The following is a 26,535-nucleotide window of genomic DNA, read 5'->3' on the forward strand; positions in this document are numbered from 1 at the left end:
TCCACCAGCCCATTGGACTGGGGGTGATAAGCTGAGGCCCAGTCGTGCCGGACCCCACATTTCTCCCACAAGCACCGGAGCAGGGCCGACATGAAGTTGGTCTGTCAAGACTTCCTTGGGGAACCCCACTCGGCTGAAAATAGTCAGGAGCGTATCTGCCGTGGTGTCTGCTCCAATGGAAGCTAAGGGCACTGCCTCGGGGTAGTGGGTGGCGAAATCTATCACCCCCAGAATGTATTTCTTCCCCGACCGGGTCGTCTTGCTGAGAGGCCCCACGATGTCCATGGCCACCTTCTGGAAAGGCTCCTCTATGATGGGCAAAGGTCTCAAAGCCGCTTTCCCCTTGTCCCAGGCCTTCCTCACCCTCTGACGGGGGTCACAGGATCGGCAATACTGCCGGACCGTGGTAAAGACCCCGGGCCAGTAAAAGTTCTGTAGCAACCTCTGCCGGGTGCGCCGGATTCCCTGGTGCCCCGCGAGGGGGATGTCATGGGCCAGGTACAGGAGCTTGCGGCGATACTTCTGGGGGACCACCAGCTGCCTCCTGATCCCACAGGACTCTACTTCCCTTGTGGGAGCCCATTCTCGGTACAGGAACCCCTTCTCCCACAGGAACCTCTCCTGGCAGCCTCTCCTCATAGTCCGTACGACACCAAGGTCGGCCAGGTCCCTGAGCTTCCGCAAGGAGGGATCTTTCCTCAACTCGGCCTGGAACTCAGCGGCTGGGGAAGGGATGGGGCCCGGTTCCCTCTCACTGGCTGGGTCTGAGGCCACAGCCTCTCTGAGCCGTGCCCCTCAGCGCTCCCTCCCCACCAGGGTAGGGTCCTGCGCCTCCGGTGTGGTACCCTCCCCGAGGTCAGGGCACGGTGCCCCTTGCCAGCTCTGGCTACGGGTCACGACCAGGGTACCCTGGGGTTTGCTTGGCCAGTCCCCCAGGTCCCCTCCCATTAACACCTCAGTGGGCAAATGGTGCACCCCCACATCCTTGGGGCCCTCCTTGGCCCCGCATTTCAGGTGTACCCTCCCTAAGGGCACCTTGAACGGGATCCCACCCACCCCATCAGGGTCAGGTAGGTGTTGGGCATCACCCGATCTGGCGCCACCACCTCAGGCCGGGCCAGCGTCATCTCCGCGCCCGTATCCCAGTATCCATTGACCTTCCTCCCATCCACCTCCAGGGAAACAAGGCACTTTCTCCGCAGGGACAGCCCCGCGCCCACCCTGTAAACGGAGAACCTTGAGTCCGGGGCATCCAGCCCCCCAGAGGAGCTGGCCTGGGGCCCTCCCACCTCCTGAGCAGTTGATAAGCTATCAGCCCCCCTTGTCTGGGAAGTCTGCCCCTCCTCCAGCTGGGTCCCTACCCAGTTAACCCTGGGTGGGTTTGGTCTGCTCAGTCTGTCCCTGAGCCTGGGGCATTGGGTCCGTATGTGGCCTCTCTGGCCACAGTAATAGCAGCCCATGTCCCGTTGGTCCCTTCGAGCCAGTCAGTTGGCCCTGAGGCTGAATGTTCCCTTGGGAAGGGGTTTTCCATATTTCCCCGCTGGGAGGTCCCGTGGTGACTCTCTCTGCATCGTGGTGGACCTGTTCCTTTGGGACTCCTCCCTGCCACCCCCTGTCTGGCTCTTCACAAACTCATTGGCCAGCCGCCCTACATGTTGCAGGTTCTCTGGCTTTTTGTCCACCAACCATAGCCTCAGGTTGGATGGGCACCGCTCATATAGTTTCTCTAGTACGATCAGTTTAACCAGGTCTTCCTTCATCTGGGCCTCCTCTGCCCACTTGGTGACATATCCCTCCACGGGGACGGCTAGTTGCAGATATGAGGCCTCAGGGGTTTTACGCTGTCTCTGGAACCTTTCCCGGTACATTTCGGGAGTCAGCCCAAACTCGCAAAGCAGGGCCTTTTTGAATAGTTTGTAGCCCCTTTTCTCCGCCCCTTCCAGTCGGCGGTACAATGCCACGGCCTTGGGATCCAGTAAGGGGGTGAGAAACTGGAGCCTGTCCACAGGATCAACCTGGTGCAGCTCGCAGGCCCTCTCAAAGGCATCCAGGAAGTCATCCATGTCCTCCCCCACTTTACACTGGGCCAGGAGGCACTTATCAAAGCTCCGTGCCGTCCTGGGTCCCCCCTCACTCACCGCAGCCGGGGGCTCGCTGCTCCTCAGCCTGGCCAACTCCAGCTCATGCTGTCTCTGCTTCTTTTCATGCTGCCTCTGTTTCTCCTTCTCCTCCAGCTCATGCTGACACTGCTTTTCCTGCTCCTGACGCTGCTCTTCCCGCTCCTCCTGCAGTTCCCGCTGCCTGAGCTCCAACTCTCTCAGTTTGAGCTCCTTCTCCCATTGCAGCCACCTCAGATCCAGCAATGAGGAGCTCTGCTGGGAGGATCCCCTGCTGGCCACAGGGGTCACAGTGCCCTCAGTATTCACAGGGCTCCTCCCAGCCCTTCCCCTAGGCATAGGTAGGAGGGATCTTGGGAAGCCCTCAGCAGCCGTCTGTTCACTTCCCGCTGGGACAGACACCGGTGCCTGTGCTGCATCTGCCAGGCTGCTTCCCTCCGAGACAGGGATCAGTTCCTTGGAGCGATCTCCCTCCTCCAGCTGGGCAATCAGCTGTTCTTTGGTGAGCCTCGCAATGTGCAGCCCCCTCTGCTTGCACAGCTCCACCAGGTCGCTCTTAAGGTGCTTGGTGTACATCTCCTTGGTGGCCACTTGCAGGCCTGTGTGCTCGCTGCTCCCCACGGTTTCCAGGGAGGACCCCTAGGGTGCCAGCCCTTCTCAAGGTCACCACCTCTTTGCCAGGGTCGAGCTGCAGACTCCTCCGCCCCTGGGACCGCTCGCTGCAATCCCCCAGGGGACCCTCTTACTGCAAAAGTCCTTCTCTGGTCACACACTCCCAGGGATAACCGCCCCCCTGAAACCGCTCCTCTCTGAGCCTTCAGCACGCCTGGTCCTCGTCAATCCCCTTTCATCTTACTGCTCCCCCGTCACTTACTGCAGGAAGCGCCGCCCACGGGGTGCAGTAGATCCCACCGCTGCCACCAGTTGTCACGGAGTGTGGGGGAGTCTGGGCCCTGCACCCTTCTTCCTGGGATTCACCGTGACTCTCAGCCAGCCAGTAAAATGGAAGGTTTATTAGATGACAGGAACGCGGTCTAAAACAGAACTTGTGGGTACAACCAGGAACTCTCAGTCAAGTCCTTCTACGGGGCAGGGAGCTTAGACGCCAGGCTTGGGGTTCCCTGCATTCGACCACCCAGCCCCAAACTGAAACCAAAAAACCCCCCTCCCCCAGTCTCACTCCTCCTCCCCCACTGGCTCCTGCCCCAGCCTTTGTCCAGGTTCTTGGGCAAAGGTGTCACCTGGGTGCAACCCCCTCCCAGCTCAGGTGACAGGCTTCCCGTGGAGTCACCCCCGGCTCTCCCATCCCCCGGGCAGACAGTCCCAGCAGAACTCGACGCCATTCCCTGGTCAGTCCACCCCGCTCCGTCGCACGGTGCCCACTCTGCACCCAGCCCACGGCCCGTCGGCTATCAGCACACCCAGCCCACCGGCCCCGAGCCACCTTCCCTCTGCCGGGGCTTTTCACCAGCGACCTGGGGCCCAGCGCGGGGGATTTGTGCCCCCCCTTCCCCAGCGTTTGCTCCTTGCCCCCAGCTGTCTCTCAGCCCCGAAGCTGCATGCGCCAGGCCAGCTCTCTCCGGCTCCTATCTGAACCGGTTTGGTTCCTCTGGGCTCTCGCTGTGCAAAGCTGGGGAGTGGGGGACGGGGAGGAGTGAGGTCCCGTCCCTGTTCTTGACCCCCCACCCCTGGATCACGGAGCTCATAATCACCCCTCGTGACATCCCAGCCGGAGCAGGGGAGGAGGCGGTGCACAGGGATGTCGCAGGCAGATTATGCTGCCTTGCCTGCCTGCCGGGCTGTCTGCGCCGTCCCCTCCCGGTTCGTGCCCCCAGCTTGGCAGGGGCTGCCCCGGGAAGAGCTGTGGTGTCCCTGGGGTGATGTCTCCGTCCCCTGCCTGGGGAACCCCCATGCAGCCCATGACACGTGGGGGGAGCCTCTTCCCCACCATCCTCCACCCGGTCAGCTCCCTCGGACCCTGTGCTTCCTGGCGGCTTGCTGGGTCCACAGCCCTCCCGCTGAGGTGACCCTGGGCTCCTGCGGCCTGAGCTCACTGGCCGTTCCCAGGTGGATTTGGGGAGCCCTGAGCCCCCCCGCTGTACCGGGGTGGGGGGTGAGGCGGCCCAGGCCGGCCAGGGGCTGCGCTCACACAGAGGGGCTGGGCTGGGCGGCGGGTTCAGAACGGGAGATTTCTGAATTGTCAGCATCCGTGACTGAGCGATCGTGTCCCCTGGGGGGGCAGCCCCCCCAGTTGAGCTATCCTAGTCCTTGAGGATGCCCCTCCTCAAATCCCCCAGGGGTTACCCAGCCATCTTTGCCCTTTCACCTTTTTCAAAGTGGCCCTGCTCCTCCCCTCCCCCCATGGAGGTGGGAAGCCCCGCCCCCCTTGGGAAGCCCCACCCCTCCATCTGGGTGGGGGTGGGGCTAGCCCGGTACCCCTCTCAGGGTGGGAGGGGCGCTGCTGTGGCCGGACGCTTCTGCCTTGGCATGTTGGTTGGAAGCAGAGGACTGTGGGGTGGGGAGGGTCACTGCTGGGGCCCCGCCCTGACACCCCCCTGTACCCCGCAGGCGGGCAGCTCAGAGCAGGAGCGGACCAAGAAGAAGCGGCGGGGAGATCGCTACTCCGTGCAGACCTCGCTCATCGTGGCCACGCTGAAGAAGATGCTGCCCATCGGCCTCAACATGTGCTCGCCCACGGACCAGGAGCTCATCACCCTGGCCAAGGGCCGCTATGCCCTGGTGAGCCAGGGGAGGAGCCAGGGGGAGCAGGGGGAGGAGCCGGGGGAGTGGAGGAGGAGCCAGGGTAAACAGGGGGAGGAGCCAGCGGTGGAACTGGATGGGGCTGTTGCCCTTGGGGGTGCAGTGAGTCTGGAGAGGAGAGGCGGTGATAAGCAGCTGTGTGGGGGGGAGCGGCTTGTGCTGGGGGGGGCAGCTGGGTCTCCGTGTGCCCCCCCCCGAGTGACACACTCTGTGCCCCCCCACCCCACAGAAAGACACCGACGAGGAGGTGCGGGATGTTCTTAACAACAACCTGCACCTGCAGAGCAAGGTGAGTGTCCTCCCCAAAGGCCAGCACCCCCTCTTCTCCCCCGGGCACCACAGGCCAGCCCCCTTTTCCCCCCCAGGGCACCATGAGTTGGCCCCATTCCCCCCGCCAGGCAGCACGGGCCAGCCCCCATTCCCCCCCCCAGTGCCACAGGCCAGCCCCCCTTTTCCCCCTGGGTGCCAAGAGCCAGCCCCTCTCTCAGCCCCCTGGGTGGCATGGACCAGCCCCGTCATTTCCTCTCTGTGGCTATGTGTCAGCCCCCTCACTTCCCCTGGTGCCATAGGCTGGCCCCACCTTCTCCCCCTTCCGGGTGCCACAGACCAGCCTCTCCTTACCCTTGGGTGCCATGGGCCGGTCCCCCTTTCTCAGCCCCCCAGGCGCCATGGGCCCTCTCCCATGTTACTCCCCCAGCACCATGCCCCTAGCCCAGGGCACCCAGGCTCCGGCCTGCGCCCCTGTGACGAAGTGGGCCTGTTCTTAATGTTTCCTACAAATATTGTGGGGGTGCCTCAGTTTCCCCTATGCAGTTCTTAAGTATCTAGGTGGTGGGGTAAGGGTGTATGATCATTGCAGAGCCCTAGAGGGCAGGTGTGTGCAGGGGTCTGGACACAGAGAATGGCCGACACCCTGTTTCCTGGCCACTGATGGCCTGGGCCCTTCCCCCCTGCAAGGTGAGAGCTAAAGGGTTGGAGAACAAAGGAATCAGGTGACCACCTGGCCCGGGAAAGGAACAAAGCCCAGAGGAGGAGGGGCTGGAGGGAGTGTCAGTTTGGGGCTGGCTGGGACATGGAGTGAAGGGCAGACGTGGTTGTCTGGCTCACTGGCCCCAAAATGGACCCAGCTGAGGGGTCCCGTTCTCTGCACCTGCAAGCTCTGTGTTAGACCATGTTCCTGTCGTCTAATAAACCTTCTGTTTTACTGGCTGGCTGAGAGTCCCGTCTGACTGCGAAGTTGGGGTGCAGGACCCTCTGGCTTCCCCAGGAGCCCCACCTGAGTGGACTCACTGGGGGGAAGCGCACGGAGGGGCAGAGGATGCTGAATGCTCTGAGGTCAGACCCAGGAAGGTGGAAGCCGGGTGAGCTGTGTGTCCTGAAGACAGGCTGCTCACAGGAAGGCGACTACCCCAGAGCCCTGACTGGCTTCATGGGGAGCAGTTCCAGAGCATCGCCCAGGGACTCCGTGACAGCCCCCTTGCCCCATAGACCAATGCACATCCCCGTCGTTGTCCCCCGTGAGGTGCCGTGTCTGACAGCCCCCCCCCCCCCCCCCGGCAGTGCGAGAACCCTGCGTCCATGCGCTGGCAGATGGCCCTGTACCGCGAGATGTCGGGCAAGGCTGAGGATGCCAACCGGCCCGAGAAGATCGTGCGGCGGGTGCAGGAGGTGTCGGCTGTGCTCTTCCACCTGGAGCAGGTGAGGGGCGGCGGGGTGGGGGGCGCAGCACGGGGGAGGGGCTGTGCTGTGGGGTCTGGGGCTCTAACCCACCCCCCCCTGTCGCCCCACAGACCGAGCACCCCTACAAGTCGAAGAAGGCCGTTTGGCACAAGCTGCTGTCCAAGCAGCGCCGTCGTGCCGTGGTCGCCTGCTTCCGCATGACGCCGCTTTACAACATGCCCAGGTCAGCGCCGCAGCTGCCCCGGCCGGGGGATCCGCGCCCCCTAACCTCCCCGGCCGGGGGATCCGCGCCCCCTAACCTCCCCGGTCGGGGCCCGCGCCCCCTAACCTCCCCGGCCGGGGGATCCGCGCCCCCTAACCTCCCCGGCCGGGGGATCCGCGCCCCCTAACCTCCCCGGCCGGGGGATCCGCGCCCCCCAACTTTCTCCTGCTGGGAGAGGGGGAACCACACCCCCTGCCATGTGGCCCATGCCCTCCCATTCTATGGGATCCAGCTCCCTGTACAACCAACCCACCCACCCGATCCACAGTGCTCCCCAGCACCCTGCAGGGTCCACACTTCCCCACTACCCTGCAGGATCTCTGCCCTCCCCGGCACAGGGGTGCAATTTCAGCCCCCCACCCTTGTCACCCCCCACCCCCGGCTCTGGGCTCCAGGTGGGATGCTGGCTGCTCAGTGGGTGCAGCTGGGGTGGGGGTCTGGGTCAATCCCTGCCCCCCAACCCCCTGCTAGGCCTCTGATCTGCCCCTTTCCCCAGGCATCGGGCCTGTAACATGTTCCTGGAGAGTTACAAGCTGGCCTGGATCGTCACGGAGGAGCACGCCTTTGAGGACAGGATGATCGACGATCTGGCCGTGAGCCGGCGGGTGCTGGAGGGGGCGGGGGCTCGGGGGAGGTCTGAGCTTTCCACATCCCGCAGCCGGGATGCCTGGGTCCCGTCCCTGCCCGCTTCCCTGCCCGGTTGCCAGGACGCCTGGGTCCCGTCCCTGCCCCGGTCCCATCCACACCCGGGCACTGGGTTCCGTTATCTCCCGCTCCCTGCTCTCTCACCATTGCCCCAGGGGCTTGGGGGCAGCAGGATGTCAGCGGTGGGGGGCTGGGGGGGAGGAAGTGATGGAGGAAAGGGTGGAAGCGGAGCAGGGGCAGGCTCCTGGGCCCGTGGGCTGGGAGTGGGGAAAACCGGGCACACCAGGCTCTCTCTGGCGGGGACTCATGGGGCTCCCAGCACCGCCGGGCTGGGCGGGTTCACAGCTGCTGACTCTCCCCTGTCCTGCTGGGGGGAATAGAAACCGGGCAAGGAGGAGGAGGAGGAGGAAGAGCAGGTGGAGAAGAAGCCTGACCCCCTGCACCAGCTCATCCTGCACTTCAGCCGTACAGCGCTGACGGAGAAGAGGTGGGTGCCGGGGGCAGGGGCAGGGGCAGCGTTGGGAGCCAGGACTCCTGGGTTCTGTTCCCAGATCTGGGAGGGGAGTGGAGCCTGGTGGTTAGAGCAGGGGGGCTGGGAGCCAGGACTCCTGGGTTCTATCCCTGGCTTCAGGAGTGGGGTGGGGTCCAGGCTCTGTTGTAGAACTCTTCAGCTGGCCTCTCTGGAGCGTGTGGTCCTGGTTCTGACTTTGGCCTGTGCGCTGCCTTTCAGCAAACTGGACGAGGACTATCTGTACATGGCCTACGCCGACATCATGGCGAAGGTGAGTGACCCCAAGTCCACATCAGCTTCTTGCAGCACGTCTCACCCCCCCAGCACCGCCGGCCTCTCCCAGTGCACGTCTCACCCACTGCCCCCTTCCCTGTCCAGTGTGTCGCCCCATTTCCCCTCCCCGTCATTTACCGAGGTTGGTTTGAGCAGTCTCAGGAGAGCCCGTCAGACTCATGAGTGGAGCCGGATTCGAACCCTGCTCTCTGGGTGTTCAAGCAGCAGAGGATCTGAATCCTTCCCTCCCCAGACTCTCCCCTCAAACCAGATTTGCAGTAAGGGGCAGTTTACCCTTCCCCCACACCTTCACAAACTTCTGCTCCTGCTACTCTGGAGTGGCTGGAGGAAAACCCCCAGTCACAGCCCTGTGGGCAGTAGTAGCAGTGTAGTAACTTAAGAGTAATGGCAAAATATCTTTGGAATAGCAATGGCATAGCAGCTGTATAATATTTTTGGAATGACTGTGTGGTATCTTTGGAGCAGCAATGTAGTAGCTTTGGGGTAACTAGGTAGTGTCACTTTGTAATGTTGTAGTATCTCTGTAGCAATGATGGAGTAACAACTTCGTATCTCTGGAGTAGTAGCATGAGTCTGGACTACATTGTACTAATGTAGTGTCACTGGAGTAACAAAGTACTAACAGTTATAGTGTTTCTGGAGTAACGGTGTCATATCCCTGGAGTAACAACAGAGTAACAGCATAATGTCTCTGGAGTAACAATGTGCTAATGGCACAGTATCTCTGGAGTACCATTATAATATCTCTGGAGTAATGGTGTACTAACTTTGTAGTATCTCTGGAGTAGAGGTTTAGTATATGTGGAGTAACAAAGTACTGACCGTTTGGTATCTCCAGAGTAATGATATAGTATCTTCAGAGTAATAATGCAGTATCTCCCGAATAATGGTGTTGCATCTCTAAAGTAACAGTGTACTGGCAGTGTGGTATCTCTAGAGTGACGACGTAGTATCTCCAGAGTACCGGTGTAGTATCTGGATTGGAGGGGGGCAGCAGGTATTGGTATTTGGCTCCCAAGCACCCCTCACTCTGGATCCCCTTTCACCCCCAGAGCTGTCACATTGAAGAAGGTGAAGAGGAAGGTGGTGAGAAAGACGAGGAGGAGGTCGAAGGGTCCTTTGAGGTAGGTGATCCGCTCCCTACCTCCAGTCCTGCCCCAGCCCCTGCCTGTGCTGACCCTTGTGTCTCCACCCCACAGGAGAAGGAGATGGAGAAGCAGAAGCTGCTCTACCAGCAGTCGCGGCTGCACAACCGCGGGGCGGCTGAGATGGTGCTGCAGATGATCAGCGCCTGCAAAGGTGAGATTGGACCCTCGCCTGGGGAGGGACAGCGGGGCGGCTTGACGGGAGGCTGGCAGGTTGGGGGGTGAGCCACATGCCAGGCTGGTAACCAGCATTGCCTTGGTTGTCGGCAGGGGAGCCAGGTGCCATGGTGTCCTCCACACTCAAGCTGGGCATCTCCATCCTAAACGGAGGCAACATGGAAGTGCAGCAGGTATGGCCATGCTGGCGTCGCTCCAGGGCCAGGCCCCCAGCACTTTACTCAGACCTTACACAGGCAAAGCTCCCGCTGAGCCCGGGAGTAACGGCTGAGTGAAGGTCGAGCAGCACGGCCACGTGTTGAGTAACCGGCCAGTCACGTCCAAGTAACATGTTTGTAACTACTGAGTAACAGGTGAAGGAGTGTGGGGTAAAGAGGACTTATCCCCTCAGTAACAAGGGGAGTATGCAGTGAGTAACAGCTGAGTAATGAGTAAATGTGCACTGAGTAATGATGGAGAAAGTGCTGTGTAATGGCTGAATAACTATGGAGTACATGCTGAGTAACTAATGGGTACACGCTGAGTAATGAGGGAGGATGTGCGGGGTACAGCTGAGTAGCTAACAGGCATGAAGAGTAACAACGGAGGACAGGCTGAGTAATGGGCTGAGTAATGAGGGAGGACAGGCTGAGTAACAGTTGAGTAACTAACAGGTATGCAGAGTAAAGAGGGAGGACGGGCTGAGTAACGAGGGAGGACAGGCTGAGTAACAGCTGGGTAACTAATGGGTATGCAGAGTAACAAGGGAGTAGTTGCTGAGTCGCCTCTCAGGGCCGCTGTCTTTGTCCCACAGAAAATGCTGGACTACCTGAAGGAGAAGCGGGAGGTGGGTTTCTTCCATAGCGTGCAGGCCCTGATGCAGACCTGCAGGTGAGCGGGACCGTCTGTTGTGTGTCCCCTTCTGCCCCTCTGCCCCGGCCTCCATCCCTCCCTCCTCGCAGGCCGAGCTGGTCCCTGCCGACCTCCTTTTCCTTCCTGCGTCTGGCCCGTCGCCGTCTCTCCTTTTACCCCCCTTTGCTGCCAGCTGTTCCCCCTCCCTGCCCTGTTACTATGGGGAGCCAGCCGTGGAGGGACCCCCAGGGAAATCGATCCCCTTTGCCCAGAGTGGCATTGCACGGCCCTGCTTCCCACCCCCCAGCATGCCGGGGCGAGCACCCATCGGCCCCCCACTCCATACCCCCGGGGGGAGGGGGCTTGGCTGTGTTAGGTTGTGGGCCCTTCCCCCAAGGTGCACTGAGGGGGTGGAGGGTTGATATTGATGGCAGGGTCACCCCACTCCCCTCCCCCCCGGCCTCTCCTGACCCCCATTTCTCCCTGCAGCGTCCTGGACCTCAACGCCTTCGAGCGGCAGAACAAGGCCGAGGGACTAGGCATGGTGACCGAGGAAGGAACAAGTGAGTCCACGCGGCCCCCACCCCCGTCCCCTTGGCTGCTGCCCCCAGACCCTGCAGATCGCTGCCCCACATCTCAGCCCCAGCCCAGACCGCCCCCCCCCCACATCTCAGCCCCAAGCCCTGCAGATCTCTGCCCCCCATCGCTCCCCGGGCCAGGCCCCCCCCACATCTCAGCCCCAGTCCAGCAGATCTCTGCCCCCCGCCCTCTTGACCAGGGTGCCGGGATGCTGCCACAGCAAGTGAGTGATGGCCTTGGGGGATCTCAGGCCCCAATCCCAGCAGCCCCTGGGGCAGGGTCACTCACGCTAATGAAGCACCTAGCAGCCAGTGCTGGGACTGTGGCCGCTGGAGCCTCTGAGCTAACAGGCCTGACTCTGAGCCGGGGAGTTTGGATCCGCAGGTCCAGGGTTCGATCCCCTCTCAGGGTGGGCAGTGGGGGCTGGGAGGGCAGGCTCCGGGGGCACTGCCCAGCGAAGGGGGGATGTCTAGGGCAGGTTATGGGCGGGACAGTGAGATGAGTCAGGGCCGCCCTGCCCCCACGGGAATTCCTGGGGGGGGAGCTGATCCTGCAGCGGCTGCTGGGAAGGGCTGCATCAACCGGTCTCACGGGACCGGGCCCATCTAGCCCGGCCTCCCGTCTCCATTGGAGGAACCCTGCAGCTCAGAGCTGATGGGACACCAGGGCCCCCTCCCCCTCCTTCCGCCGCGGCCCCTCCCCGCCCTCGGTTTGTGTTCACAGCTGCCGTGTGGTTGTGGGCTCCCCCACCCCCCCAGAGTGAGGCGCTGCTATTAATCCGGATTGTAATAACGCCCCCTTGCCCCGCCCAGGGTGGCTCTGACTCTGCATTAATGGCGTTAATCTGGTTTTAATCATCTCCTTTTCCTTTGTGCTGTGATGTGTTGCGCTCACCTCCTCTCTCCTCCCCTTCTCTTCCTCTTCCCCCCCCTTCCCCGCTCCCCCCATCCCCCTCTCACCGGCGCCCCCAGTCATCCGTCGGGAAAATGGTAAATAACCTGCTTCTGTGGTGGTTTCTTTTTCCGGGCATTTTCTTGGTCTGTTTTCTAACCCGGCGGGCTTGTTCCAATGCCAATGGCTGATCAGAACCCCCTGCCCCCCAACATGAGCCCTGCCCAACCTTTGCGGGGTGGGAAGTCACCAGCAGGTGTGTTGTGGCCGGTGGGGAGGGGCAGCTCCATCTTATTGTTATTGTAGGGTCGCTTGTGAGTGCCAGTCTGCCTGTGCTGACGGGTTCATTGGAGGGAGCTGAGGCTGGCCTCATCGGTTTGTTATCTCAGGGTTGCTGGGTTGGGGGAGGAAGCACAAGCTAAGCATGTTGGTTTGTTATTGTAGGGTCTCTCAAGCACGGAGCTGTGCTCACGGGTTGTTGTGTTGCACGTGGGTGCTAGGCTGCTGTATTGCCACACGTCTCCTTGAGGTTACTTGGCCACACATGCTCACTTGTTATCCTGACGGGGGTCCTGTGTGCAGCTGGATTATGTACGTCAGCTTGTTATGGTAGGGTCGCTCCTTGCCGAGTCTGTGTTGCTCTCAGTCCAAGGGAGCAGCTGGAAACGCTGATTTCAATCAGTGCTGTGAATCAGGTTTTGCACTTGTACCTTTTAGTGATTTCCCTGCCGAGGGCTTGATTCCCGTCAGCTGGTGACCATTCGGCCGTGGCGATCGGCTGCAATATTGAGCCTTTTCACGACATTTGGGACTTCTTCTGCCGGTTAGGACAGTACACCCCAGTGACAGGCGTTTGTTGACCATTCATGCGGCTTAAAGCTTGCCCAGAGTCAGAGTCTGGTCTGCCATTCTATGGTTGTGATTCTTTCAGAGAAGGGCGAATGGCGCCTGTCTCGTTTGCTAGACTACGACTCAGTTTTTACGTATGATTTGCGTCAGGCCCTGTTTGGGTAGAAATGTTCAACTCAGTGACAATTGCGCAAAACCAGCGTTTGAATGAAAGCAAATGGGCTGGAAATGTTAAAAAATAAAAAGTTTATTGAGCAGCGTTTTGCAATGAAAACTAGCTGATCTATTCAACAAAGGAAGCATCTGTGGCTAGCGAAATGTAGTAGCTGTTTCTGGTTACCATGGCCTTCAGGATTGAAGAACTAGTAGATCTCGTCCTCTCCAAGACTGGAAACTGTCTCCCAGTCGGTCGCTGAACTTTGGGTGGCCTGGCCAGTGAATTGAACTAGTTGAATAAACGGACACGGCTAAAATATTCTCTCTGCCCTTCCCCAAGTCGCCTTAGCCCATCGGCAAACTCTGGTTCTTGGGGCTCAGCTGGGGACTTGCACATGTTCAATGCTACGACTTGCTGGGAAATTTGGCAGCAGATATGGATGGGCTGAATCTTCGTTTCTGTATTTGGGTTAAAATGTTTTAACAGTTCATAAATTTAGGCTGTGACATTGGTTCTCAGTTTCCAGTTTAATTTTAAATAGGTTTATTGTTAAAAAATAAACCTGCATTTAATTTAAATGGTTAAAAAAATCTGATTTAAATTTTAAAATACCCTCTGATTTTATTTTATTTTTTATTTAACAATCAAGGTTATCCACTCTGTTGCACATGCTGGTTTGTTATAGTAGGGTGTCCCGGAGAAGTTGGTTTGTTATGGTAGGGTCTCCTGGTAGGGGGGCTGGTTTGTTATGGTGGGCAGACCCAGCAGGGGGTGCTGGTTTGTTATGGTAGGGTCTCCCCGGGGGCAGGAGGGGGCTGGTTTGTTATGGTGGGCAGACCCAGCAGAGGGTGCTGGTTTGTTACGGTAGGGTCTCCCGGGGGGCTGGTTTGTTATGGTAGGGTCTCCCAGTTGTGGGGGGGCTGGTTTGTTGTGGTGGGCAGACCCAGCCGGGGAGCTGCGGTGGTCGCTTTGCCGTGCCATCTCCCCGCTCCCCAGGGTGTGTCAGGCCCGGGGGTTCTGATCAGCCTTGCGGGGGAGGCGGGGGAGTGTTTCCGTGGCTCCACGTGGCATGTCCTGCAGCTTAGGCCCCACCCCCAGCGTGCCCCCAGCAGCCTGGAACCGGCCTCTCCCGATCTGCACTGAGTACTAACCGCACCCCTTGCCCCGGCCCCCCATGCTGGAACCGGGGTGCTCCGGTGCCCTCGCCATGAGCCACGTTCCCCGCTCTCGTCAGGGACTCGCCCGCCCCGCCTGATACCCTGTCACGGACCCCTCCGCCTCCCCCAGCCCTCCCGGTCTCTTGGGGCTACGAGCGTGGGCAGGGCTGAGCGACCCTCTTATTGACCAGATTCCCTAGCCAGCTCAACAGCGGGCTACACCCCTGAGTAGTCACAACGTGGCATCTTTGTGTTACCGATGTGGCATCTTTGTAGCCTCTGAACTGGTGAGGAGCAATGTGCCGTCTCTGTAGTAACACTAGTGTCTGTCTTCTTCGGGTGCGTGTTCCTGTCCCTTCCAATCAGCTGTGCGCGTGCCGCGAGTACACCGGCTGGAAGATTTTCCCCCTAGCAGCGTCCGCAGGGTTGGCCTGGGTGCCCCTGGGAGTCGCGTCTTCATGGCACCCAATATGGGACCCTGCCGACCCGCCACCCGCTCAGTTCCTTCTTGCCGCCTGCTTTCCAGTATCTAGCCTAGTGTACATAGTTATCATAGTGGTTGTAGTTAGCGCAATAGTTATGGTTAGTGTAGATTTCTCATAAGTTTCATTTGGGAGACCGCTGGATGCTCCGCATGGTGAGAAAGGGGATATTCACTCAAATTCTCAGTCCTCCTGCCCTTCCACCCCCCTTCCCCGTCCCTCTGTGGGGACTCCTCTCATGAGCAACTTCTTATCCAGGAGGAGCACTCGCTCCTCTCGCTAGGAGCAGTGGAAGAAGTTCCTCAGGGCTATAGGGGCAGGAGCTTTTCTTCCCGGTATTTCATAATACTGAAAGCCAAAGCCGGCCTCAGGCCCATCCTGGACCTGCGAGAACTCAACAAATTCATCAAGACACTCAAGTTCCACGTGGTCTCCTTGGCCTCCATCATCCCGTCATTGGCTCCAGGGGACTGGTATGCTGCCCTCGACTTGAAGGACATGTACTTTCATATAGTGATTACCCCGTCCCACAGAAAATACCTCAGATTTGTGGTGCGCAGCAACCACTACCGGTTCACAGTCCTCCCGCTCGGCCTGTCAGCGGCGCCTTGAGTATTCACCAAGTGCCCGGCAGTCGTGGCGTGTTCCTGCACAAGGACCAGGTACAAGTGTTCCCCTACCTCAACGACTGGCTGATCAAGGGCCGCTTCCGGGCCTTAGTAGAGGCGCAAGTCAAATTCATCAGGGCAACGTTCGATGGGTCCGTCGGGTCGGCCTGGGTGCCCCTTGGAGTCATGCCTTCATGGCACCCAATATGGGACCCTGCCAACCCGGCACCCTCTCAGTTCCTTCTCGCCAGCTGCTCCGACAGAGGGGTAAGAGGCGAGTATTGGGCTGGACATGAACAAAACATCTTGAAGAACAACAGTTACGAGAAAGCGAGTAACCGTTTTTTCTTCTTCGAGTGCTTGTTCCTGTCCATTCCAGTCAGGTGACTCACAAGCCAAGTTCAGGGGGCGGGGGCGGAGTTGTCCACTGATTGGAGCACGGCTCATCTGAAGGCCGCCTCGTCTTGGGCCTGCTGGGTGATTGCATAGTGTGCGGTGAAACTGTATAGAGGAGCACGTCACTGCTCTGCAAATTTCCCGGGTAGGAATGTCTGCCAGGAACGCTGTTGAAGAGGCAGGTTCTAGCACTCAAGTCTGCAGGACGTGACCCATGACTAAATCCGCTGAGAAGAGACGGGAAGACCTTTCATTTTGTCCGCCACAGCCACGAATAACTGGACGGGCTTTCGGAACGGCTTTGTTCTCTCAGTGTAGAAGGCTAATGCTCTGCGGACATCCAATGAGTGAAGTCTCTGCTCCCTGCCACTCGAGTGCGGCTTACGATAGAACACGGGGAGGAAGGTGTCCGGGTTGATGTGAAAATGGGAGAGAACCTTCAGGAGGAAGCCAGGTGAGGCCTGAGCTGAACCTTGTCCTTACAGAACAACGAGAGGGTTGGCTGGGGGCCGGCAAAGGGAACCCCTGCACACACCACCTGTGGGTCGAGCCACCACAGAAGGGAGTCGAGCACAAGGCGAGGCAGAGTCCCGACCCAGTCCAAACTGTCCCGAACCGGCCGATACACCGAGGCCAGCCACGATTGGAGCGGCCGCAGTCCTGAGCCTGGCGTGTTGCACCACATAGGTACACGTGGCCATGTGTCCCAGAAGTCTTAGGCCATTTCGTGCCGTGGTGGCGGGACACTACCTGAGACTCCGAACGATGTCGCCCATGGCTCAGATTCCAGCAGGTACGCCCTGGCCTGGGTTGCGTCCAGCAACATGCCTATAAACTCTACCTGGTGAACAGGGGACAGAGTGGACTTCCGCATGTTCAGGAGAAGGCTCAGTGCGTCGAACGTTGCCCTGATGAATTTGACTTGCGCCTCTACCGGGGCCCAGAAGTGGCCTTTGATCAGCCAGTCGTTGAGGTACGGGAACACTTGTACCTAGCGCCACAAAAAATCTTGCTAGGGGAAAAATCTTCCGGCTGTCATGTACGCAATGTGTGCACACAGCTGATTGCAATGGACACGAACAACACATCTCGAAGAACAATAGTTATGAGAAGGCGAGTAACTGTTCTTTGTAGCAGCACCATAGTAGTGATGTAGAAACTTATAAACAAACTTATACAAACTTTGTACGAACCTATAGAAACTTTGGCTTCACTTTCTAGTAAGGCTGTGGTGTCTTTGGGGTGTCAATGAGATTGAATGTTCACAGTATTGTGGTGTCTTTCTAGAAATTATATGACATCTCTGTAGTATCTTTGTAGTAACAATGTGGTGTCTGTAGTAACAATGGAGTAATATCTTCATAGGACCTTCGTGGTGGTTTTGTAATAGCTATATGGTGCTTTTGTAGTCTGTTTGGAGTATCAGTGTGGTGTCCTTGGAGTAACAATGTAAGAGTATTTTCATAATATCTTTGTGGTAGTATCTTCAGAGCATCTATGTAGTTACAATATAGTAACAACCCTTTCAGCATCTCTGTACTAATATTGTAATAGTAACTTTGTAGTATCTTTGTCTTAACCGTGGGGTCATGACTTTGTAGTATCTATGTGGTCACAGTGTGGTAGTATCTGGGTAGTAACAATGTAGTTCTTTTGTCTCTATTCTAATAGTGTGGTAACCATATGCAAGTATCTGTGTAGTAACAGTATGGTAGTATCTGTGTAGTAACAAAGTAGTAGCATTTGCAGTATCTTGTGCAATAATATTGTGGTATGTCTGTGTGGTGACTTCAGTAAGTGGTGGTTTTGGGGTTGTAACTGTCACACACACACTAGCGTCTCTCTAAACAGCGAAGCAACAGACACAATTGGGGACAAATCTCCCTAGCTACCTAGGCTTGGGTGAGATGACCTGTGGTGACCTCTTCCTGCCCTGCTCCCTGCCCCCCGCCCCCCAGCACCATGATCCCCAGTGATCAGGGGAGAGGAAGGGGAAGTCGACAGTGGGGAGAATCCCAGCTGCAAAGGGGAGGAAGTGACTTCATGAACCGTGGAAAAGGGGCTGGTCATTGATGCCGCGTGGGACGATACGAATGCGCCTGGGGGCCAGGCACACAGCCCCTGCCCCCAATGCGATTCATACCAGCGTTAATGCCCAGTGCCCCAGTATGGTTGGTGTGACTGACCCTCTGCCCTTTGCCACTAATCCTGGTAACCAGCCAGGAGATGTGACAGACGTTACTCAGACACCCCCCAGCATTAATCCTGTGTTACTCTGACTTGACTCTCACAATATTCCTGTGTTTATTCCCACATTACTCAGACATTACTCCTCCATTACTCGACTTCCCCTGTGTTATTACAGCAGCGCTCTGATTTTACTCCTAGTTACTCTGAGGTTACTCCTAGTTACCCTGACTTTACTCCTAGTTACTCATAGACTCATAGATATTAAGGTCAGAAGGGACCAATATGACCCTCTAGTCTGACCTCCTGCACAACGCAGGCCACAGAATCTCACCCACCCACTTCTGCAATAAACCTCTCACCGATGTCTGAGCTATTGAAGTCCTCAAATCATGGTTTAAAGACTTAGAGTTACTCTAGTTACTCTGACTTTACTCCTCGTTATCCTGACTTTGTGCCTACATTACTCAGATTTTACTCTTGCAAAACTCCCACCTGTCTCTTTGCCTGAGTTCAGATGTCAGGATTTGGCCCCAACAGAATTATTTAAATAAATACCCCATGGCTCCCCAGTAAACCAGCCAGTAATGTTAATAATAGTCCCTCTCCCCCAATACCCTCCCCTCTTCCCTCTGAATTCTCTTTATCCCCCCCGCAACTGCCCGCTGCATTGGCCAGGAAGGGACCCTACTGGGACCAGCTCTGCTGGCACCAGGATGTTGTGGGCGACGATATTGTTCTCCAGCGGGTAACAAGAAACAATATCCCACCCACCCCATCCGCCACAGGCGACAACTCAAAGGAGCCCTGCGGGTCCCTAGTGAGATGCATGCTGTCTGAACCCACTAACCTGAGCTGAATCCTGCAGGCCTTGCTCGGGCTCAACTACCGTGGGAACCAATGGGGTAGATCCTGAGCTCCTTACTCAGGGGTTACTCCCTACTTACTCATGGTGGGGGTTACTCCCTACTTACTCAGGGATTACTACCTCTTTACTGAGGGATTACTCCCTCCCTATTCAGGGTTTACTCCATCCTTACTCAGGGTGGAGGTTACTTGCTCTTTACTCAGGGTAGGGGTTACTCACTTCTTACTCAGGATTTACTCCGTCCTTACTCAGGGTGGAGGTTACTCGCTCCTTACTCAGGGTGAGGGTTACTCCCTCTTATGACCTCAGAGTGTTAAGCCCTGAGCAAGGCCTTCCGGGTGGTGCCCCCTTGTGCTGTGTCCCAGAGTGTGGGCTGCCTGGCCGCCACTGGCCCCTCTCCCCAGGCCCCCTGCACGCGCTGACCCCTGTGGTACCACACCCAGGGCCCCTTGCCCGGTCGCGGCTGCTAATGTTGGCCAGTTCTCTCTCTCCCCCTCCCCGTGCCCCGCTCTAGGAGAGAAGGTGATGGCGGACAACGAGTTCACGCAGGATCTCTTCCGGCTCCTGCAGCTCCTGTGTGAGGGCCACAACAACGGTACGGCCGCCTCGGCTTGGGGGCCCCGCGAAGCCCAGAGACTGAGGGGGAGGCGTGGCTCCTCTGGGGCGGGGAACGTGAGGGCGATGGGGGGTTGTGAATGAAGGGGGTTGCAGCTGCCTGGCTGGGTACTCTGTGGGTAGCGGGGCAGGAGGGTGGGTGCTGGGGGAGTGTGGGGCGGGCTCCTGGGTGGGCGCGTGGACGGGTAGGGCAGGTCGATGGGGGATGGGAAGCCAGGGATGGATGAAGAGGTAGGCGGAGGGTGGGCCCTGCAGAAGGGTACGTGAATGGGGGGCATTGTGGGTGGGTACCTGGGTCGATGGGTGGGTGGGTAGTGGGCGCTATGGATTGTGGGAGGTGGGCGCTGCAGGTGAGGGGCAGAGGGTGGGGGGGTGGGCTGGAGAGACCCACGCAGGACCAAGGCATTGTGGGTGGGGAACAAAGCCCCCGGCCGCTGCCCACGCACCGCCTGGCACAGGTCCTCCTGCACGTCCCAGCGCCCCCCTGCGCCAAGGGGTCTGGGCAGCGCTTGGCAGTGGGTCGGTGAGGGGGCCTGACCCGGCGTCTCCCCCCCCCCCCCCCGCCGCAGATTTCCAGAACTACCTGCGCACGCAGACGGGGAACACGACCACCGTCAACATCATCATCTGCACTGTGGACTATCTGCTGCGGCTGCAGGTCAGCGCCCCCCACCCCCCGCCCCTCCAGCTGCGCCCCACCAGTGGGCACCGGCCCCCGGGGACCCCTCCCCACCAGGCAGCCGGCCCCTGCGGCCTTCCCCCCGCAGCCGGCCCGTGGCACAGACCGCTCGGGTGTGGGGGGCGGTACCCACTCAGCCCGCCGGCCCCGCAGCCAATGGGGGGCAGAGGGCTGAGCCCCGGGATCAGCACTAACCCCCCTTCTCCCTCCCCCCCTTCCCAGGAATCCATCAGCGATTTCTACTGGTACTACTCGGGCAAGGACGTCATTGACGAGCAGGGCAAACGTAACTTCTCCAAGGCCATGGCCGTGGCCAAGCAGGTGTTCAACAGCCTGACGGAGTACATCCAGGTACGGCCCGGGCCCTGCCCCACAGTACATCCAGGTACGGCCCGGGCCCTGCCCCACAGTACATCCAGGTACGGCCCGGGCCCTGCCCCCTGGTGCTGCCCCACAGTACATCCAGGTACGGCCCGGGCCCTGCCCCCTGGCGCTGCCCCTTGGTGCTGCCCCCCGGCGCTGCCCCACAGCACATCCAGGTTCGGTGCCCGGGCCCTGCCCCAGAGCGCTGATCCCCACTACAGCCAGGTACAGCTGCATCTGCACCCTGCCCACTCCCATTCTCCGCGCCAGCAAGGAAATAAATAGATGCCACTGTGATGTGGGGGGGGGGGGGGGGTGAAGATGACCCCTATATAACCAGCTCCACGCCCCACCCCAGAGGCGGCTGCATCTCCGCGCCGGGCCAGGGTCCCCGTGGGCAGTTCGTGCAGGTTTGGCCAGTGAGGCGCTGGTCGTTGCTGCTGCTGACTCTGTCTCTCTCCCGCAGGGCCCGTGCACGGGCAACCAGCAGAGCCTGGCCCACAGCAGGCTGTGGGACGCTGTGGTCGGCTTCCTCCACGTCTTTGCCCACATGATGATGAAGCTGGCTCAGGTAACCGCAGCTGCCAGCGCGGGGCACGGGCGGGTAGGGGGCAGGCTGGCGGGGGGGACACGTGGTGGGGCGTCTGTCTCCCCCGCAAGGGGTCGCCCGGCTGCTCAGGACTCGCCGGGCTCGGGAGCTAGGGACACGCGTTCAGTGGCCAATCGCAGACGTGCCATCACCAGTCTCCAAGGCCCTCGGTCGCCGCCCTGACCCGTTCGGTAGCCAGCTGCTCCAGGTCAATTTCCGCCGCCTGGAAGGAGGGACCCTCCGGCCGGGGCAGCTCCCACGAGCGTTCGTGTCTAGTGGGCATGTCCGCTGGGGCTGGGCCCCCCGCATGGGTCCCAGTCCGGGGCTGGGGACCCCCCTGCCAGTTCTGATCTGGGGCTGGGCCCCTCCGCCGGTTCTGATCCAAGGCTTCCCTCCCCCCATCGCTGATTCTGCTCCACCCCCGGCCCGGCCCCGGCTCCGCCCCGCTGGTTCCGATCCGGCTGCGGGGGGTGGGAATGGAGACCAGAAAGAAGGATTTGGAGTTCAGTTGAAGTGCCGCCCAATCTTAACCCCTCCTCCCACACAGTAAGTCTCATAGTTGCCGAGTTGGGGGGAGTGACTTTGACCCCTTTAATTGCCGCACTAACCCAGATCGCTCTGTGCCCTGCCTGTCCTCCCCTCCCCCGATCCGTGCCCTCCCCCCCCCGAGCCGTGGCAGCAGCTTTGGGTGTTCTCTGACCGACCCATTTTTGTATTTCCCTGTCTCGCCTTCCTTTATGGGTCACGCCCCGGTCAGCGCCCCAGGACGCCCAGCAGAGCGGGGCCCACAGGGTTGGCACCCCCACGCCCCCTCTGGGCCAGGCAGGGGTAGGGCCCCCCATGCAGCCCTGTCAAAGGGAGGTCCCGGGCCCAGCGCTGCCGCGGGGCAAAGTGTGACATGAATGAGGGGAAGGGGGGGAAGGATCCAGGGGTGGGGGTGTGTGAGCAAGCAGGACTCTTGTCCATCCATCTGTCCATCCACCCAGCCCTTCATCCATCCACCCATCCATTCATCCATCCACCTACACCCCCATCTATCCATCCTATCCGTCTATCCAGCCCTTCATCCATCCATCCGTCTATTCATCCATCCATCGTTCCATCCGTCCATCTACCCAGCCCCCACCCGTCCATCCATCCATCCGTCTATTCATCCATCCATCATTCCATCCGTCCATCTACCCAGCCCCCACCCGTCCATCCATCCATCCGTCTATTCATCCATCCATCATTCCATCCGTCCATCTACCCAGCCCCCACCCGTCCATCCATCCATCCGTCTATTCATCCATCCATCATTCCATCCGTCCATCTACCCAGCCCCCACCCGTCCATCCATCCATCCATCTCTTCATCCATCATCCTCCCATGCGTCCATCCATCCATCCTCCTACACCCCCATCTATCCATCCGTCTATTCATCCATCCATCATTCCATCCATCCACCTACCCAGCCCCCACCCGTCCATCCATCCATCCTCCCATCCATCCATCCATCCTCCTACACCCACATCCACCAACCCACCCAGCCCTTATCCACCTGTCAACGGAGTCACTGGGTCAGTACTATGGAGCTACTCCGTACGAAGCCAGCCAGGACTCTGGGGGAGCCTCCTGTCTCTGAGCGTCCGTGTCCAGGGCAAGAAGCTCACACAGCTTCGACCTTCCTGAATCTGACCTCGGAGCATTCAGCATCCCCTTCCTGACCGTGCACTTCCCGCAGTGAGTCCGCCCAGGCGGGGATCCTGGGGAAACCAGAGGGCCCTGCCCCCCAACTCCACAGGCCGACGTGACTCTTAGCCAGCCAAGAAAACAGAAGTTTTATTAGTCAAGAGGAACAGAGCGTAGGGCAGAGCTTGTTAGCACAGAAATCAGTGACTTTCAGCCAAGTCCATCTTGGGGGGAGGGGAGCCCGGAGCCAGGCCTCTGGCCCTCCCCCTGCACCCCAAGCCAGCCCCGACTGACTCGCTTCCAGCTGCCTGGCCCCTGCCCTGCCCGTTGCTCCTCCTCTGGCCTTTGTCTCGCTTCCCGGGCCAGAGTCTCCTGGGTCTCAGGTTATGAAGGGGTGGCCAGAGCATCCCTGCAGGCAGCTGGAGCAGCCCCCGCAAAGGGTACACACAGCGTCCATGCAAACCAGTAAGACTTGCATGCAACATAACAAGGGAAAATCCCCACTTTGTCACAGCACCCTTTACTCTTCACCCATCTCCTCGCCCACCTCTCCATCCTTCCTTCCATCCTGCTTGTCCTCACGTCCATGAGACCAGAATCTCTGCCCCTCACGGAAAATAGATTCACATACAATTTTGAGTGATGCATTCCAGTGGTTAGAGCAGTGGGGCCAGGAGTCAGGACTCCTGGGTTCTATCCCCAGCTCTGGGAGGGAAGTGAGGTCTAGTGGTTAGAGCAGGGGGGGTGCCAGGAGCTGGGACTCCTGGTTGTAAGTGTGTCTGCACTCCAGACTCCCCTTAGCTCAGACCTTTCCCTGCTGCCCTGTAGACTCCATTAGTTCTGGAAACCCCAGCCCCTGTTGCTGCCCCCTCCTGCCAGGCCCAGCTCAGGGGTTGTGGGGCGGGACCCCCTGCCAGCCCAGGCAATAAAGGAAGGGGCCAGACATACAAAAATGCTCTTAAAAATGCTGAATAAAATTTTTATTCTGATGTGTGACAGATGAGCCAGCCGGCCGGACTCCGAAATGGCGTAAGAACCTGTGTGTGGCACGCGCCATCTCACGCCCGCGCTCGCCCCGCTCCGCCGCCCACCTTGTCTGCTCCTCTCCTCCCCTCGGGCTCCAGCTCTGTGCCCAGTCTGATCCTCCAGCCTTTTCCCTGGCCCCCTTCCTTCTTCCCGCTCCCACCCAGGCCAGACCAAGCTAACAGCACCGGCCCAGTGCCACAGACAGCCCCCCCCAGCTTGATACTCACCATGCCTGCCAGCTCCCCCCAGCTCTCCAGGCCCGAGCCCCGTAACTAAGGCCCTCGGAAAGCCGTTTGATTTGGCAGGATTTGGGGATTTATTATTTTCTGATTTCGTTTTTTTCCATTTTTGTCAAAAATTAATTCCGTCTTGATGGGGGTTTTTTTTCTTTAAATCCGAACAGCTTGGTCCATTGACAGCAATTAGGGAGCCTTACGATAAAGGCGTAAAATCGGTCGGAATTGGAGGGCGACGGGAAACCCTGATTTTACAAAAAATAAATCGTGCGATTGAAACGAGACCTCCTGCCGCTCCGCAGCGCAGGTGACGGTGACCCCGTTCCCGATCCCGTTCTGCAGGAGCGCTCGGGAATATGGCCACACCGATGTTGCTGAAGAGTAACACTGTGTGTGTGTATTGGGGCAGTGTGTGAGGTTGGGGGACACCCTGACTTCAGCCTCTCCCCCCAGCTCTGCATGGCCCAATAGATCAGGGGGCCCCGATCCGGAGCAGCTTGACTATCTTAAGCGTGGCTGCAGGTAGCTCAGCCGTGCAGCCCCCCTGCCCGCCCCGGGGCTCCGCGACTCCAGGGGGCTTTCATAGGGCCCCACATAACGATGTCCCTCCAGAGTCCCAGGTGGCCCCACCCCCACCTACTGCTTTTGGACCCAGTGCGGGCAGAGGGGTCTGACCCCCGTGGGTTATCCCACCCTGAGTCCCTGATCTAGGGCGGGTGGCCCATAGCTGAATGGGGGGGGGTGTCCCCTGGTCACACCCCCGCAGCTGGGGGGCGGGGCGTAGGTGCCAGCTCATGGGATTTCCCTGGTGGGAGCAAGGCCCCACCCTTCCTGGGCATGGGCGAGGCTACAGTTGCGTGGGTACTGTAATCCCTTTAGGAGAGCAAGGGGGGAAATAGCCCCCTTCCCGAGCCCGGGGGAGGGGGTGCCTGGGCGCCTCCCAAAAAAGTGCAGGGGGTTGGTCTGGCCTGGGTCCCCCCCCATCTGGCACATCTCCTGCCCCCCCCCCCGTGTAACAATCTCCCCCCGCTCCTCCATCCCCCCGGCATCTGGGCAAGGAGGCTGGCGCCGTGCTTGGCTGGTGCTTCTGTTTGCTCTGAGCTCTGGCGGGAGGTCCCGTGTTCTGGTGGTGATCTCTAGCGGGTGCTGATGGGGGATGGCCGCGGCCGGGCTGGCTGTGCCCCCCCTCTCCCCCGCGTGCACCAGGAAAAGGGCCTCCGCTCCAGGAGCGTGGGGCCGGTGCGGGGGTGGGAACCCCACCCCCTCGGAGCGGCCCGACGCGCGTCACCAGGCGTGCGCACGCCATCGCACGCACGTGCGCACCCAGTCCCGCAGGCCAGTGCACGCCAACGTAGAACGTGATTCGACAGGGCCACGCATCGCACAGGCCGCTGACCTGAGCCCCCGAGATCTCATGCGAACGCACACGTGGGCTCACACCTGCACCTACGCACAAGATCTTGCGCACGCGCCTCGGATCACATGCACAAGAGCGCGTGTGCAAGGTCTTGTTCACCCGCAAGGACGCGCCGCAGGAGATCGCGGGCCCACACGATCACACGCCTGGGAGCTTGCACGCACACGTGAGCTCTCGCACACCCACATGTGCGCACGCACAAGGGGGACATGCATGCAATCCCATGCACGAGGGCTTGCGCACTTGTTCCTCCCTGGGGCCGAAGTGGGGGGCGATCTCCCCTGCCCGTATCCGCGTGGTCGTTTGGGTTGGAGGGGGTGGATCTCTGCGCCCTGTCTTGGCTCCCCACCCTAGAGCAAGCTGCGGGGGGCTGGGGGCTGGGGACTCCCTGCAGGTGCCTTGGGGGGATTGGGGGGGGTGTTTTTCCGCACCCAAACTCTCTCTTTGTTGCGCTGCCCGTGAGGACCATTTCCGGAGCAGGCTGTACCCCGAGGTAAGAGGGGGAGGGGTGAGGCTCCCCCTCCCCGCATAGCCCCAGCCTGTCGGGAGGCTAGCCGGGAGCTGATGGGGCATCTCTGTGTCTGCAGTGCCAGGCCCAGGGGAAGGGGCCGGAGGGGGAGACCCTGCCCGGGGCGGGGTAGAAAGGTCCCTCGCCAGTGTGCGGTTCTGTCCCGACCAGGCATCAGGCCACAGCCCCAGCTGGCATGGTGCAGGGCGGCTTCCGCTGGGGTGGGCCCAGCCCGCCTGGGCGCGTCGTAGCAGGCAGGGGTTCGGCGAGTCGGATGCTCCAAAGTCCCCGGCGCTTGGGCCTGGGGAGCGAGAGTCTGGGCAGCCCTGGGCACTGCCAGGCCCCGGGAGAGGCTCACGGCGCCCAGGCTGGGGTCACGGGTCTGGCTGGGGTCTGAGTTCGGGGCATATCCCTGGTCTCCCCTCGGCCCATAGCGCAGGGGGGCTGGGACCCCGATCCTGCTGAGTCAGGGAGCGTGGCTTGCAGCTTCCAGCCAGACACACTGATGAGGGGAAAGGGCCGTGCGAGGGTGGGGGTGTGAGTATGTGCAGGGGGGGCCGTGCGAGGGCAGGGGCGTGCATATGTGTGGGGGAGCCATGCTGGCACGGCGGGAATCTTGCACGTCTCACGTCGCTCCCCTTGTCTCCTCAGGACTCCAGCCAGATTGGGCTGCTGAAGGAGCTGCTGGACCTGCAGAAGGACATGGTGGTGATGCTGTTGTCCCTGCTGGAGGGTGAGGGGCACTGGGCCAGGGCTCGAGATCCCCCAGTGTGAGCTGCTTCCCCCACCCCAGCTGGGCAGATGGCAGCGCCTCTCACTGGCCCAGCCTGGCACA

At 59.9% G+C, this 26,535-nt stretch overlaps 1 protein-coding gene across 1 annotated transcript in view; it reads left to right on the plus strand.

Moving 5' to 3' along the window:
• RYR1 (ryanodine receptor 1) overlaps window positions 1-26,535 on the plus strand; it is a 62,413-nt gene that overhangs the window by 25,861 nt on the left and 10,017 nt on the right. The window contains 18 exon segments of the mRNA XM_073322388.1: window positions 4,686-4,856; window positions 5,107-5,166; window positions 6,438-6,575; window positions 6,668-6,780; window positions 7,316-7,412; window positions 7,845-7,951; window positions 8,195-8,246; window positions 9,322-9,393; window positions 9,469-9,568; window positions 9,685-9,764; window positions 10,385-10,461; window positions 10,912-10,985; window positions 19,111-19,191; window positions 19,781-19,869; window positions 20,113-20,241; window positions 20,720-20,824; window positions 23,513-23,542; window positions 26,352-26,433. Of these exon segments, the coding sequence (XP_073178489.1) occupies window positions 4,686-4,856; window positions 5,107-5,166; window positions 6,438-6,575; window positions 6,668-6,780; window positions 7,316-7,412; window positions 7,845-7,951; window positions 8,195-8,246; window positions 9,322-9,393; window positions 9,469-9,568; window positions 9,685-9,764; window positions 10,385-10,461; window positions 10,912-10,985; window positions 19,111-19,191; window positions 19,781-19,869; window positions 20,113-20,241; window positions 20,720-20,824; window positions 23,513-23,542; window positions 26,352-26,433 (1,657 nt within the window).

This window comes from Lepidochelys kempii, chromosome 23 (genome assembly GCF_965140265.1).
Source record: "Lepidochelys kempii isolate rLepKem1 chromosome 23, rLepKem1.hap2, whole genome shotgun sequence".
Lineage (NCBI taxonomy): Eukaryota > Metazoa > Chordata > Testudines > Cheloniidae > Lepidochelys > Lepidochelys kempii.